This window comes from Alexandromys fortis, unplaced genomic scaffold (genome assembly GCF_014885135.2).
Source record: "Alexandromys fortis isolate MF-2015 unplaced genomic scaffold, M_Fortis_MF-2015_v1.1 scaffold_22, whole genome shotgun sequence".
Classification (NCBI taxonomy): Eukaryota; Metazoa; Chordata; class Mammalia; order Rodentia; family Cricetidae; genus Alexandromys; species Alexandromys fortis.
Window position 1 is genome coordinate 12,096,407 of NW_026067900.1, and position 15,152 is coordinate 12,111,558.

The 15,152-nt window shown below is 46.3% G+C and overlaps 1 protein-coding gene across 1 annotated transcript in view; it reads left to right on the forward strand.

Annotated features, from left to right (window-relative positions):
• Cd109 (CD109 molecule) overlaps positions 1-15,152 on the forward strand; it is a 102,979-nt gene that overhangs the window by 15,488 nt on the left and 72,339 nt on the right. The window contains exons 3-4 of the mRNA XM_050126341.1: positions 10,518-10,546; positions 12,314-12,544. Coding sequence (XP_049982298.1) covers positions 10,518-10,546; positions 12,314-12,544 — 260 coding nt within the window. The remainder of the gene's footprint in view (positions 1-10,517; positions 10,547-12,313; positions 12,545-15,152) is intronic.

The following is a 15,152-nucleotide window of genomic DNA, read 5'->3' on the forward strand; positions in this document are numbered from 1 at the left end:
TAAAAATGGAAAAAAAATTCTGTCAGATCTGTTTCCTGTTTTATTTTTTTCTAAATAAAACTTTCAGGTTCCCATCCTCCAGGACACAGTGGTAGAAGAGAAATATAATTCAACAATATAAATAGTTGAACATTCTCCCATGGCTGCATTACAGAAGAAAATGAAGCAGATACAATTAATTTTGGCCGCATACTCTGTTTGAGCTAGGTGATGTATTATTTGCAATTACAGATAGTGTGAATGCACAGAATCCTTATAAAAGCCCTCGCTGGAAGTTTCTCTCTGTCTCTTCTTCTAAGTCTTAGGACTCAGGGGCCTTTTACAGGTGTCACCTGCATCTGGTGCCTGCTCTGCGGGACAGCATAGCTTGCGAGGCTTGCTGGAGCTTTTCCCTTTCATCCCCACATGCTTGTGATTTGTTCTCATATTAGTTATTTTCGCGCTCAGGCTGGCCTCGAACTTGCGGCCCTCCTGCTTCAGCCTCCTGGGTGCTGGATTGTGGTGTGCTCCTCCACTCCAGGCTTAGCTTTGCTAGGTAATGTGTGTGTGTGTGTGTGTGTGTGTGTGTATTGAGACAGGGTTTCTTTATGAAGCCCTGGCCGTCCTGGGACTCACTCTGTAGACCAGGCTGCCCTCGAACTCACAGAGGTCCGCCCGCCTCTGCCTCCCGGGTGCTGGCGTTAAAGGTGTGCTCTGCTGCTGTTACTGCCACCACCGCCCGGCTGCGAGGTAATCTTGTTTGTTTCAAAGATTTTTCTTGCTGGGAATGAACTATCTGAAGGTTTAGTAATTTAACACAAAGTGTTGACGATTTCTCACAGGTGGCTGCTGGCTCGCATGCGCCAGACTCAGGATCATATTACAGAATTCGGGTCCCGAGGTTTCATCTGTGCTCCTGTCTGAAGCGTTCCTTCGCTCTCATTTAGCCGTGTATTAATTACACATGGAAGCCTGAACCTCACTGAGTTTCGTTTTGTTTGGTGGGGTATAATCCACTGTTTATTCAGTGTTTAAGCTGTTTGGCTGTCATGCCTTTTTTATGGCATGTGCGTGTCTACATATTCTTGTGTGTGTGCCTGGGGGCATGTCTCCGCACGTTGGCTCTGGAGCTCCATGCAAGTCATCTTTCTCAGTCACTGGCCACCTTATTTTTTGAAACAGGGTCTTGGACTGTACTTTGAGCAAGCCGGTTTGTCTGGGCTGGCTGGCCTGTGGGTGGCCTCCTGCCTCTGCCTTCTGAGCCTCAGGATTATAGGCACTGTAATATTATTATACCACTGCACTTGGCTTTCGACATGGGTTCTGGGTTATGGACTCAGGTTCTTGCGTGTGCATGTGTGTGCATTTGCACGTGCATGCGTACGCGTGGAACACTTTAGTCACTGAGCCATCTCCTTATTACCTACCTCATAATACTTTAAGTTGTAGAAACAACCTCCATTTGTGCTGAGGTATCTGGTGCGATATTGTCTACACAGCAACGTCTACTCTCCAGGTAGATGTTAGTCTCAATTTCATTTTTTCCTGCTGTAATAGAACATTTAACAACATGGGGCTGGGGAAATGGCTTAGTAGTTAAAATCGAGTACCGTTCTTCCAGAGGATCTGAGTCTGGTTCCCAGTAATTACACTGCCTTTAACTCCAGCTCCAGAGGGTCCAGCTTCTTATTCTGGCAGGCACCTGCACTCATGTGCACAGATACATACACATAAACATGTAGTTAAAAAATCTTTCAGCATAGTACTTTGCAGGGTTTTTCAAAGCACTATGCCTTTCTTCCACAAAGGAAAGACAATTAATCAGACATGGTGGCTCATGGTTGTAATCTCAGTGCTTGGGAGAACAGAGGCAGGAAGATCGCCTCAAGTGGGAAGAAAGCCTGATCTACTTCCTAAGTGTGTATAGAGAATCTACTTAGTGAGTTCCAGGCTAGCTAGGGTTGCATAGTGAGACTTTATCTTAAACAAACAAGTCAACCAGCAAGCAAGCAAACAAACAAACAACATTAACAACAACAAAAACAAGGAAGAAAAAGAAAAAGCAAGCTACCACCCCTTTTTTGGGGGGTGGGGGCTGAAACTCAGGGTCTCAGGATGCCGGGCAAGCGCTTTTTACCACTGAGTAACAGTTGTAGCCACCACATATTTTTGAAAGACAGACTTTACTTGTCACATATCTCTATCAGCTTAGAAACATTGTAGCTTTTTAACACTCCACCCTACAACACTCTCTAGGTTTTCTGTAACTCAATAATAGGTTTCTCCACTGAAACAGTAAGCCAGATCAAATGGAACTGAAAAAGTAAAAACAAGTTTACTTGAGCAAAGCAACTCCTGGGTGGGTTCTCCAGTTCCAGAGACTGAGGCTGAAGTCACGCCTGAACTAAAGCAAGATTATATAGCCTGTAGGTGAGGGGTGATGACGTGTCAGACACAAGCTAAGTTTATGCCTAGGTCAAAAGCTGAATGCTTTAGGCAGGGACTGGCAACTTCAGGGGAGGAAACTAGTAGCTGCCAAGAATGTGGAACTGGGCTTTTTGGTGTCTTCCCTTTGTTCAGAGAGTCTCTGAGTGGGCAGGGTCTGGAGAGGGAGGAATGGGGCTTTTTGAGTCATGCAGGGGTGAGCTGGAGATTCCTACTGAACATCCCTACCTTTTTTTGGTATATGGACACCGGTTCAAATCTGGCTACTTCCTGTTGGCAAGGAACAACATGGAGAGGGGGAGTCAGGAGTTGGTGGGCTCATGCTCAGTGGGAGGTATGGGTGAAGAAGCATTTGGTTAACTGCCACCCTGGAGACCTCATGAATCTATTCCAGGAGGAACAGGCAGGTTGCTAGGAGAAAAAATGGACAGATTACTGCTGGCCCTGTAAGTGGGGTTAGCTATGGGAAGAGTGAGGACTCCCAGAAAGAATGGAAGGGAGATGTGCCCTGGTTGTATTGGCAAAATTCTTCAGGTGATTTGTGGAATGACTCAATATTAGTTTCCACCAGACCAGATTCATTGATACAGTAGCAGCACTCTGTCCCCAGGAACATGCAGATGTCTGCAAAACAGCTGGAACAGATTTACACCTTGGTGTCACAGCAAAGGTTATAGCTTTGGGTTAAAAGGCATCGACATTTTTTTTTTTTTTTGATTTTTGAGACAGGGTTTCTCGGTAGTTTTTTGGTTCCTGTCCTGGAACTAGCTCTTCTAGACCAGGCTGGCCTCAAACTCACAGAGATCCGCCTGCCTCTGCCTCCCGAGTGCTGGGATTAAAGGCGTGCGCCACCACCGCCCGGCTAGGCATGGACATTTTGAGGGAAAAAAATATAGCCCAGAAGACAGAAGAGACAAAGGGGAATGAGCAAGGCACAAGGGCTTGACCACCCCGGCCACTCACTGAGACATTCTGGAAAACTGGAGGGTGCAAGGTCCAGGTGCTGGGAAGACAGTTTATCCTGGGTGGGTGTTGAGCCTATAGAGGTGGTACTAGCACTGACGTCCCAGGAGCTTGGTAACTGAAGGGGTGGTGAGGATCACAGTGTAGGGTCCTGAACATTGGGGCTCTAGAGATTTAGAAGATAACTGCTTGAGGAGTCCCCTGGGAAGAAGTGAGGTGGGCTCAGGAGCGGTTGGGTGTGTCGGCGTGTGGGCAGGGAGATATCTGTCAGCATGTGAACAACGAAGGGACCGTAGGAGGGAAAGACGGGGTAGGTACCTTGCGAGTGGAAGGATCTAGGCTGGGAGGTGGTGTTGAGGAGGAATGGCCTTCCATAAAGGAACTCAAAAGGGCTTAGGCTTGTAGGAGAGTGTGGGGTGACCAGGAAGTGGGTGTGGGCAATGGGAAGCAGGAAGGGCCAAGATAATCTGAGTTCAATAGAGAGATTGGTGAGTTGTTGTTTGATGAGTCTATTGGCCCTCTCAACCTTTCCCAAGAATTGTGGTGGTAGGGGATGTGGAGTTTCCAGGAGATGTTGAGGGCTTCAGAGATGAGTTCGATGACCCTGTAAGTTAAAGCTGGCTCACTGTCTCTTTGGATGGTCTGTGGAATGCTGAACCAGGGATGATGTGGTCCAGGAGTACCCGAGCCACACCATCAAATAGGGGGCTCTAAGAAGTAGAACAAAGCCTTGGGGTCTCTGTGTAAGGATTGGTAGATGTCTGAAATGATGGAGAGTTTCTGATCCTGGGGGAGGATGAGGTGGTTATTAAAGTAGAACCAGCTGTCTTTTGTCTGTGTGGCCCCTTTATTCAGGAGTTTGACCCTCTTCTCTGGTTAATAACAGGGCTGATAGGAGGGTGTCAAAAACAACATTTGTCCTGTAGATCCAGTGAAGCTGGAGACTTAGTCCCTAAGCTACTAAGTCAGCCCTGGCATTGCTTAAGGCCGCTGGGGTCCTTGGAGGGCCCCCAATAGTGGATTATGGCTACCTTGGCATGGAGCTGAGGGCCTCCAAGAGCTTGGCTATAAGGGGTCCATTGACTATGGGAGTGCCTTTGGTAATGAGGAAGCCCCTTTCCTTCCAGAGGACAGAATGGATATGGGCCATTAAAAGGGCCCAACAGAAGGTGACGGACTTACCCAATACCTGGTGTGTTACCCTAGGCTCCGCGAGGGTGATGGTCTCTCTGAGTCTGGGTGCTATCAGCCTTCACCAGGCTAGGGAGCTCAAAGGTTGGAAGAGTCACAGATGCCTGTGCTGGTGAGGCTGGGCCTCTGTGGTGTGGCATAGAGGACATGATTGCATGGGCCCATTCTGACTTCCAGTGGCCAGTCTGCTGGCAGACAGGGCATGGACTTGCTGGCAGCCCAAGGTTGGGGCAGCATCAGGACCGGTGACCTTCCTGGATGCATTTAAAGCAGGCCCCCAGTGGAGGTGACTTTGGCTAGTCTCCAGCAGGATGGAGCCTTGTGGACTTCCTTGAGCTGCCAATGGCCACAGGGCAGCTGCCAAGGTGTGAGCTTGCAGCATAGCCTTCTGCTGCAGTCAAGTCTGCGGGGAAGACTCAGCTTCTTCTTCTCAGGCGTTAAAAACCTTAAAAGCTATTTTCACCAATTCCTGCACGGGCCTTTGGGGACCATTCTCAGCCGTTTTTTTTTTTTTTTTCTTTCTAATAATCTGGTGATGACTGAGAAATGAAAGGAGGAGCCAGACCGGGGCTCCTGCTGGGGAGGTGGGATCAAGGAGGGTAGAGCAGGTGGGTAGGATCCCAGCATGGTTGGGTGGAAGAGCAGACAGAAACAAACAGGGAGATAGGATCTGTTGGTTGTGGGTAGAGTGGGCCGTTAGCATCCCAGTGTGGCTATACCAAACGCTGGGAGAGTCTAGTGACTAAAAATGGCAAATTGGATACCTTTTGGTGGGCCCTGCCAAGAACACACCGCTAACAACAGAGTTAGTGGAGGTTTACTGGGGAATGGGGAGAGTGAGAGAGCGAAAAGCCATCTTGGATGGAGATGAGAGAGACAGGTAAACAGACAAACAGAACAGGGAAGAGACAAGAGGAAGAAGAGAGGTGAAGGTGCCAGTGACTCAGGCTGCCCAGTCGGGGTGCAGAGCTCAGGGTCAGTCCTTGGGTGAAAGGGCCCCTGGAGTTGCCACAACCTTGGCCAACAAAACCTGGGCTGCTGAGCACTGGCTGCAAAGGGAGGTGTGGAAGTGTGGAACTCACAAACCCTGGATATGGGAGCTCAAACCGTTTGTTTTGGGCGTACGGTGTGAGACTGTCCCAGTTTGGATAAATTTTGCAGCAGACACCCCAGGGTGAATGAGGATTGGGTTTAGACTCAGCTCGTGTCCATTTCCGAGCCTGTGCCAGAGACCAAAGACTAGGATAAGCTGTCCCCTGAGATACCCTAGGGTCGAGTGGTGGGGTGGGGGTAATCTTTGGGAAGGACATCTCCTAACACAAAGGTCCCCGAGAACAGAGCATGTGGAGCTTGCCCTGTTGCGGCCTCAGCTTGGCAAGGGACCCCGGGCATACCTGACCCAGAAAGAGGCACCTGGTACCCCTTTAGGTGGTGGCACAGGTATATTTGAGCAAAGCAACTCCTGGGTAGGTTTTCCAGTCCCAGAGCTTGTGGCTGGAGAAGTCACATGCCCTATCTAAAGCAGGGAGCTTATATAGCCTGCAGGTGCGGGGGCGGGGCGGGGTGGGTTGGGGTAGGGTGGGGAGGGGGATGATGAAGTGATCACCACAAACTGGGGTTATGGTCAAAACCTGTATGTTTTAGGTGGGGACTTGGGCAGCTGGCAACTTTAGGGGAGGAAGCTGCAGTAGACACCAAGAATGTGGAACTGGGCTTTTTGGTGCCTTCCCTTTGTTCGGCGATTCTGAGTGGGAAGGGTTTGGAGAGACAGACAGTAATGGGGCTTTCTGGATCATGCAGGTGCCGAGCTGGAGGTTCCAATGAACAACACACACACACATGCACGCACACACGTGTGTGCATATNGTTTGAAATTAAAATGTAATTATATCATTTCCTTCTTTTTCTTCCCTCCATCACTTTCCATGTACCCCCTTTTTTTTGCTCTTTTGATGGATCCTGTGTGATTGTCTACATTCATGGTTAACAGACTCTTAATCTGTTAAAATTAATCAGTTCCCAAACTCATGCCTGCTAGTGTATTTCAACAACTTAAAAGAAGTTTGTGAAGTAAGTTGTATTTATATATCTTTAAAAGTTTTTTTTTAAATCAAGTTGCCGATACAGCCTCTCATTTTCCCTTTAACCCAGCACAGAATATATGTATCCCATGAGAAGCGAAAGCTTAATGGACATAGATTATTCCTGCACAAACTGTGTTCATCCCCAACAGGTATGAAATCAGCCTGTCAAAAACACACCACCTGCATTTCCTGTTATTGCCTCACAACTCTATAGCTAGGGGAGGTAACAACCTAAGTGTCAAATAACAGATAAATGGGTAAAGAAGGATAGTGTCTGTTTTATTCCCCTTCACAGTGGAATACCGTTTTGCTCTGAGAAAGGGAGCCTGCCGTTTGCAACAATGTGGGTGAATCTGAGGACATAGAGTTATTTAAGACACGAGGTCTTAAAATGTTGAGCTTAAAGAAATGGAGAGTAAAATGGTGGCTATCCAGCAAGTCAAATGGTGGCTATCCAGTAAGTAAAATGGTGGCTATCCAGCAAGGAGCTTCAGTGGAGATGTTGGTCTAAGGACAGAAGATTCCAGTTAGACAAGAGGAATAAGTTCCAGTGTGCATCATGGCTACGATCCCCAGTGGCATTTTCATATACTTGAAAACTGCCGTGAGAGTAAGAGGTAGTTGTTCTAACAGCAAATAGGGTCACCCGTGAGGCAGTGTATCTTGAATCAGTCACCCCACAGGTTACATATGTATCAGAACATCATATTGAACATGAGACATTTAATTTTTTCTGTTAAATAAGACAATAAAACAATTAAGAGATGATAGTCAAAGTGGACCCATCTCACAATTGCCATCTCCCAGCTCTGAGCTCAGCCCAGACAGTTTCTGGCTTTGGTGGAGTCCCAGTGCCCCGCCCTGCTGGGCATTCTCTTCTCTGCCTCTTCTCCTTCCTCACCCGACTGACTCCTATCCCACGCGTGAGAGGTCAGTGTTTTTTCCTTGAGGTAGGTGCCCTTTCAAAGCGCTCCTGGTCCTCAGTCTCTTTGTATCACTTTGTCTGGATTTTGTCCAATGTCCTATTGTGCCAGACGCCTGCTCTTTGCTGGAGAGCTTACAACCATCACATAAGCTGATCTACGCTGGGTAGTAATGGTGGTGAATTGTCGGGTGGCTCCTGCAAACCTATTCATATTCTCTTGAGTTTCCTGGAAGAGTGGAGTTTGAAGTGGATGTGTGCACATCTGAGAATATGCAAGATTGTTCATAGTGGTGAAGGTAGAAAATATACTAAGTTTTACTTATTGTATTTTTGAGACAGGCTTTTGGTATTGCAATCCATGCTGGTGTTGAATGTGCTATCTAATCCAGGCTAACCTCGAACTCAAGGTGATCTTTCCACCTGAGCATCCCACGGGCTGGACCACCACACTCAGCCACTTCTATTATTATTTCTGAGCAAGACTAGGAAATTTAGGCTTTTGATATTTAAAACCTTGAATGAGATGGAATAGGCATCCCTCTTTATAAATGTAGATTGGTATTGGTAATAAATGCCACATTCTTTATTGATGGGCGTGCTTCCTCAGAAACACCTGGAGAACTCTGCCATAGAGGCAAACTGATATCGTGATGGACGCCTCTCCAAGCTCTCTGATACTCCGATGAGTTCCAGTTGCTTCCTGTGTGTCCTGGACCATTCTGAATATTGCAGGCAGCAACAGCCTTTCCACAAACCACTATATGAGTTTGGAAACAAATATTAGCATTTTTGTTTTATGGATGAAAATACTGAGCTGGAGAATCAGGCCCAAGGAGAGGGCAGGAAAAGCACAAATTCACGATAGAACCCTGAATGTGGTCTGATTTCAGAGACTGACTTCACAGCACAGAGTTAATTCTGCCGTGTTCTGTTATCTTCCTGCTCTCACGTGGTAGACACACATGACTTCTGGGAGGAGAGGGACTGCGGTTCCTTTAATAAATAGGTCTTCAATGAAAGAACCAAGGGCCTATTATCACATCCGATGGGAACTTTGAAGAAGTACTTCGTCAATGAACTTGAAACCATTTTTTCCTTGAAATAAATGGCTCTGATGAGAAACTGGCATGTGGTACACATCAGGTCTACTTTTAGAAACTGTACGTGAAAAATAGTCCGTACCACCCTGATCCTCATGAGTCACTGATGAGTCCCAGCTCATCCCTGACATGACTAATACCTTCCTTTATCATGAGTATGTGAGAACATTAGAAGTGAGCCTCGCTGGGGGCGGAGCTCAGTACAGAGCACATGCTACACGACATGAAGCCATGGGCTCTATTCCCTGTACTACGACCCCCAGGTAAAACAGAACAATAAGCTCCAAACCCCAGTTTTCTCTGTGTCCTCTCTGAAGTGTCCCTCAAACATGTGTAACCTTGACAGTGTTAGAGCCCTGGAGACAGTGAGTAATGGTGATGGGGACGGGGGATTTGACCACTGACTGATGACCTTTGCCACAAGGATAGGTTACAACTTCTTGGTTATTTTGGGCATTAATAAAGCTGTTTTGACACTGATGACAACTTATGCTGGAGAGGTTGTAGGGTAAATGGAACACTCCTGCATTGCTGGTGGGAATGCAAGCTGATACAGCCCGTCTGGATGTCTGTGTGGCGATTTCTCAGAAAATTAGAAAACAACATTCCTCAAGACCCAGTAATACCACTTTTGGGTATATACCAAAGGATGTTCAATCGTGCCACAAGGACATGTGCTCAACTATATTCATAGCAGCTTTGTTTGTCATAGCCAGAACCTGGAAACAACCTAAATGCCCCTCCACCAAAGAATGGATAAGGAAAATGTGGTACATTTACACAATGGAGAACTACACAGCAGAAAAAAAATAATGACAACTTGAATTGTGCAGCAAAATGAATGGAGCTAGAAAACATTATTTTGAGTGAGGTAACCCAGACCCAGAAAGATAATTATCACATGTATTCACGCATAGGTGGTTTTTAAACATAAAGCAAAGAAAGCCAGCCTACAAACCACAATCCCAGAGAACTTAGGCAACAACGAGGACACTAAGAGAGACTTATTAGATCTAATTTACATGGGAAGTAGAAAGTATAAAAAGACAAGATCTCCTGAGTAAATTGGGAGCATGGGGACCTTGGGAGAGGGTTGAAAGGGAGGGGAGAGGCAGCGAGGGGGGCAGAGAAAAATGTAGAACTCAATAAAAACCGAACAAAAAGTTAAAATAAAAAAAAAAGCTGTTTTGAGCCAAGTGCTGGGCTGAGCTCCTGGAGTTCAGTTGAAGAGAGGGAGGAAGGATTATATGAGCAAGGGAAGGGGTCAGGATCATGGTTGGGAAAACAACAGAGACAGCTGTGGGAGCTCATGGACTCTGGACTGACAGCTGGGGAAGGTTCCTGGGACCAAACTTGGCCCTCTGAATGTGGGTGACAGTTGTGTGGCTTAATCTGTGTGTGTGTGTGTGTGTGTGTGTGTGTGTGTGTAGGCTGCTGGCAGTGGAACCAGGACTTATCCTGGGTGCATGAACTGGCTTTTTGGAGCCCATTCCCTATGGTGGGATACCTTGCTCAGCCTTGATATACAGGGGAGGGGCATGGTATTGCCTTAACTCGGTATACCAGACCTTGTTGACTCCCCACCTGTGGCCTTACCCCCTCAGAGGAGTGGATGGCCATGGGATAGGAGAAGGGGAGGGAGGGGGAACTGAGGTTGGTATATAAAATGATTTTTTTTTGTAAATAAAAAAAATAAAGCTGTTTTGGTTTGGTCAAGTAAATTTATGGTTCTATCCATATCCCAGAGTGCTAAGAGTTTTTTAAGTCTTGTGCTGTAGCATTATAGTTAAATTTTGACAAATACCTTTTCTTTCTCATTTTCCTTTATAGGCCTTTTCAAGACTCTTACCCTTCCATCAGTAAGTATCTATTCAAATTATTTGGTTTTAATAAATAAATAAATAAATAAATAAATAAATAAGTTTAAAAATTGGTTTTAGAAATACATTTCAAGTCGGATATAGTGGTGTATTTCTATAATCCCAGCATTCAGGAGGCAGAGGAAGATGGAACCTGAGTTCGAAGCCAGTCTGGTCTATAGAGTGAGTTCAAGGATTATCAAGGCTACACAGGGAAACCCTGTCTTGAAAACAAACAAACAACTAAACAAAACAAAATCCTCAAAACAACCACAACGGAAAGAAATACATCGTAACTATGGCATACAGACCTTTTTATTGGCTCTTTATTTACATCTCTTGTAAGTTTGGCTTGAGTTTAGTGCAGTTTTCAAATATTTAAGAGCAGTATTTCTGTAGAGAGATTGGCTATTATACCCTCAGAACTCCTAGCAGGGATTTTTCTTCAATAAACTCGAGTATCAGAGCATGTTTGGCCCTACTCATGTTTTAATGAGTTTTTTTTCTTCCTTTGTCTGCATTTTTAAAGACAGGTTCTCACGATGTAACCATGTATTCCTGGCTGGCCATGAATTTATAGAGATCTGTCTGCTTCTGCTTCCTTAGTGCTGGGTTTAAAGGCTTGTACCACCAGACCCAGTGGATTTTTAAATTTTTTAAAATTAACATTCCAAAATTACACATAATAGTTTTCAGTATGATATCTTCATACATTTATATATATGTATTTTGATCATCCATTACCCTTTCTTGTCCCCCTCCTATCCCTTCCTGTTCTCAATTAATTTTCCTTTTATTTCCATGTCTTGTTTGGTGACCCAGTGCAGACTCCATTTTTTGAAGAGAGGTGGTTTGGAGACTTTCTGGTCATATTTAAAACCTCTGCTCCAAGTTGCTACTAGATTAGTCTAGCACATGCAGGGTTGGGCTGTGAGCTGGTGGCCTGGAGTACCCGTCACAGCTCTCTAAGCCTTTTTCTTGGTGAAATGGTTTCAGCAGGAGAGTCCAGTTGAAGGGTGGGTTTGGTATCGGGTTGAGGGATTACTTTGAGGTCAAATGATATAGAACCTGTGAACTGCTCAATACGGCTTCTGGTCTGTTCATCGTGGATGGTAGGATGTCTGTTGTTATTAATTAATTAAAAAGATGGTGGCACAGCCCGCAAGACACATGGTGGACAGGGTGCAGGAAAAGAAAGCATCACAGAGGAGGGCTTGAGTGATTTCAGCATCGAGGAAACAAATCTTAGCCTCCATGGGCTGAGTGCCTCACACAGAGAGGATGGGAAAATTTACTGGGGAGTTAGGTACCTAGCCTCAACAGGGGCGAGTACGAGTGAGAACGCAGGAAATGGCAAGGTGATGTAATACTGCTGAGGGGTCAGCTGTGGGGCGTGCGTCCCTCATTCCAGACACTCTGTGATCTAACTGAAGAACAGAGTAGGATTTTTTGTTTTGTTTTTTTGAGACAAGGTTTCTCTGTAACTTTGGTGCCTGTCCTGGAACTAGCTCTTGTAGACCAGGTTGGCTTCGAACTCACAGAGATCTGCCTGCCTCTGTCTCCTGAGTGCTGGGTTTAAAGGCGTGCACCACCACCACCTGGCCAGAGTAGGATTTTAAACAAGAGGAAACAAATTGCTCAGCTTCAGTGCTTATGAAGAATAAGTTTCCCCAATAGTACGCTTACATTTTCTGTTCTAACCTGTAATTAAAATATTTTAAAGGTAAAATGGTGAGCCTTTGCTATGTCTGCTCTTTCCCCACACAGCTCCCTCTGAACAGTGCAGACGAGACCTATGAACTGCACGTAACTGGACATTCCCAGGATGGGCTTTTGTTCTCCAACAGCACACGCTTATCGTTTAACACCAAGAGAATGTCGGTCCTCATTCAGACAGACAAAGCATTCTATAAGCCAAAGCAGGAGGTGAAGTTTCGTGTGCTCACACTTTTATCAGACTTCAAGCCTTATAAGACGCCCGTGAACATTTTCATTAAGGTAAGTGGCAGACAGAAACAGGATTTCCAGCCACTCCACTCAAGCTGTCTGGAGAGTTCTGCTCATGTTATCAGCACAGTCATTTCTTAGCATTTCACCTCAGACGGGCTTCCTTCTCGACACGGTCCTCTGAATGGGGAGGGAGCTGGTAGAAGCTGGGCTAAGGGTTCAGGCTGTGGAGTCTGTCTGCTCGTGTCTAGTGCTGGCTCCATTACTGATCTGTCTGTCCATTCATCAGCTACTCACTGAATTTTTGTATCCAGGAACTGGAACAGGCATTGAACAGAACAAGTCCCTGTTCATGTTGAATTTGGTTTTCAGCAGGTAGCAAGAAGGCTGATGGTTAACACAGAAACACACACATGAGGTGATAGATATTTGTGTATCTGTATGTGTGGCAGTGCATGGCAGGGAGAACCGGAGAGCCAGAGACAGGGCGGAGAGTGCGTTAATCCTTAGTGCTTTCCCTAGAGTTGCCAGGGAAGAGCTGTGTGAGCACAGCCTGGAGGGGAAATACAAGAATGAGTAAATAAAATCAGAGGAGGCAGAGCATCCCAAGGCCTGAAGCATTCAGAGGAAACAATAGGCCATGGCATAGGAGCTCAGGGAGTGAAGGGATGAGCATTAAGAGGTGAGGTTAACCGTAGGTGCTGGTTAGAGGATTCGGTTCATATCCAGTCCTGTTGGCTGTTAGATGGCCTGGGTCTTACACTGAGTGAAGTGAGAATGTGCAGAGTTGCCCTTGGCTTTCTGGGAAGGATGCAGAGAGCCCTTCCTCTGTGAGGTCTGCTACTGAAGAAAACTACTGGCCTGGCCAGCCTGAAGTTCAGCGCTTAAAACAGTGAACAGGGTCAAATCCCCTTTGATACGGGGCTGTAAGTCCAGGACGTGGACTCAATCAAGTCTAGCCACACTCCTCACTGCAGAGGCCAGGTTGCTGCGAAGGTCAGCTTTGGAAAAGCAGTGGAAAAGAGTGATTTGGGACAGGATGGGGTAAGCTGGCGTGGAGAAAAGGCATCTAGGGTAGCCTGCAAGCCAGCTTGCCAAGAATAGCTGTGATAGTCGGGCGGTGGTAACACACGCCTTTAATCCCAGCACTTGGGAGGTAGAGGCAGGAGGATCTCTGTGAGTTCGAGGCCACCCTGGTCTACAGGGTGATTTCCAGGACAGACTCCAAAGCTATATAGAGAAACTTTGTCTCAGAAAAAAAAATGGCTGTGATTAAGAAGCCGATACGCGAAGATATCATAGATAGTGTACGATATTTATCATCGCGGCATGTTGAGGGTGTTCAGTGTTTTTGTGAGGTCACTGACTTTTATCTATCCATCTTTCCTGCCTTAGTAACTGGCCTCAGAAGCCATTTAGCAGTGGGGAAAGCGTGTTCTATGTTGCCCCCAATTCTCCTCTATAGGCAGTTTAGCGGCTTAGACACTGTGGTGGCAGCTGGCACAGCTGGCTCCTGCCCTAGACATTCTGCTGTAAAATTTGCTCTGAGTGGAGGTGAATAAGCTCGTGTGGATACAGCTGTTTCTGACTTGGCCGGCGTGTCCCGTCCGACCGCGAGGGCAGGCGAATAACCTTGTGTGGACACAGCTGTTTCTGACTTGGCGGGCGTGTCCCGTCCCAGCGTGAGTGCCGGCAAACGTGAGTGGGTGCAGCTATTTAAGATGAGGAGGCTGCATCCCATGGCTGTGCTCTGCCACTCTGTCCCTCCAGCCCCAAGAGCAACTTCTTGAAGCAGAAGTATTACTTCCGCCTCATTTTGCTTGAGGGGCCCTGATGCCATCTGGGAGAAAACTCCGCCCCCGCCACCATAATCACCAGCAGCGGTTTTTGTGTTCCTCTTCCCTTAGGCAACCTTGAGAATTAATGTTTCAGCATTTCTTAAATCTCTGTCCAGTCGATTGAGGAAACCCAGTAACTCATTGTTTTTATTTCCTTAATCGCTAGACAGCACATATTTATAGCTATTTGTATTTCTTCCCGAGCCCTTTCACTCCCCAGCTCCCCCGTGTATCCTGCAGCGGCAGGTACGGTGCAGCCAACTGCTGGTTACAATGGCTGACCCAGGACTTTGCCCACGAGCCAGTGACCTGTTTTCGGTCACCGATTTTAAGTTTCTGGCTGCCACTACCCACTCAGTTCTCAGCACCATATTTATTTCCAACTTTCACGCCCCTTCTCTAGGAGAATTTTTTTTTCCTGATTTCTAATAACTGGACCAGCTCATTGTGTTTAGACAAAGGATAGAGAGTAAGAAAAAGTGTGTGATCCTTGGTCTCAAGAGCTCATAGGGTAGCCGGAAACAAAGATTAAAAACATTTTTTATTGCTATTTATTGAGCTCTACATTTTTCTCTGCTCCCCTCGCTGCCTCTCCCCTCCCCCTTCAACCCTCCCCCAAGGTCCCCATGCCCCCAATTTACCCAGGAGATCTTGTCTTTTTCTACTTTCTACTTCCCATGTAGATTAGATCTATGTAAGTCTCTCTTAGTGTCCACATTGTTGTAACTTTTTTTTTTTAATGAAATACATAAAGAAGGATTTTGCTCCCTTTTACTGTAAGTCAGGAAGTGTAAACTCCAGCTGTGCAGAGGCTCTCCTCA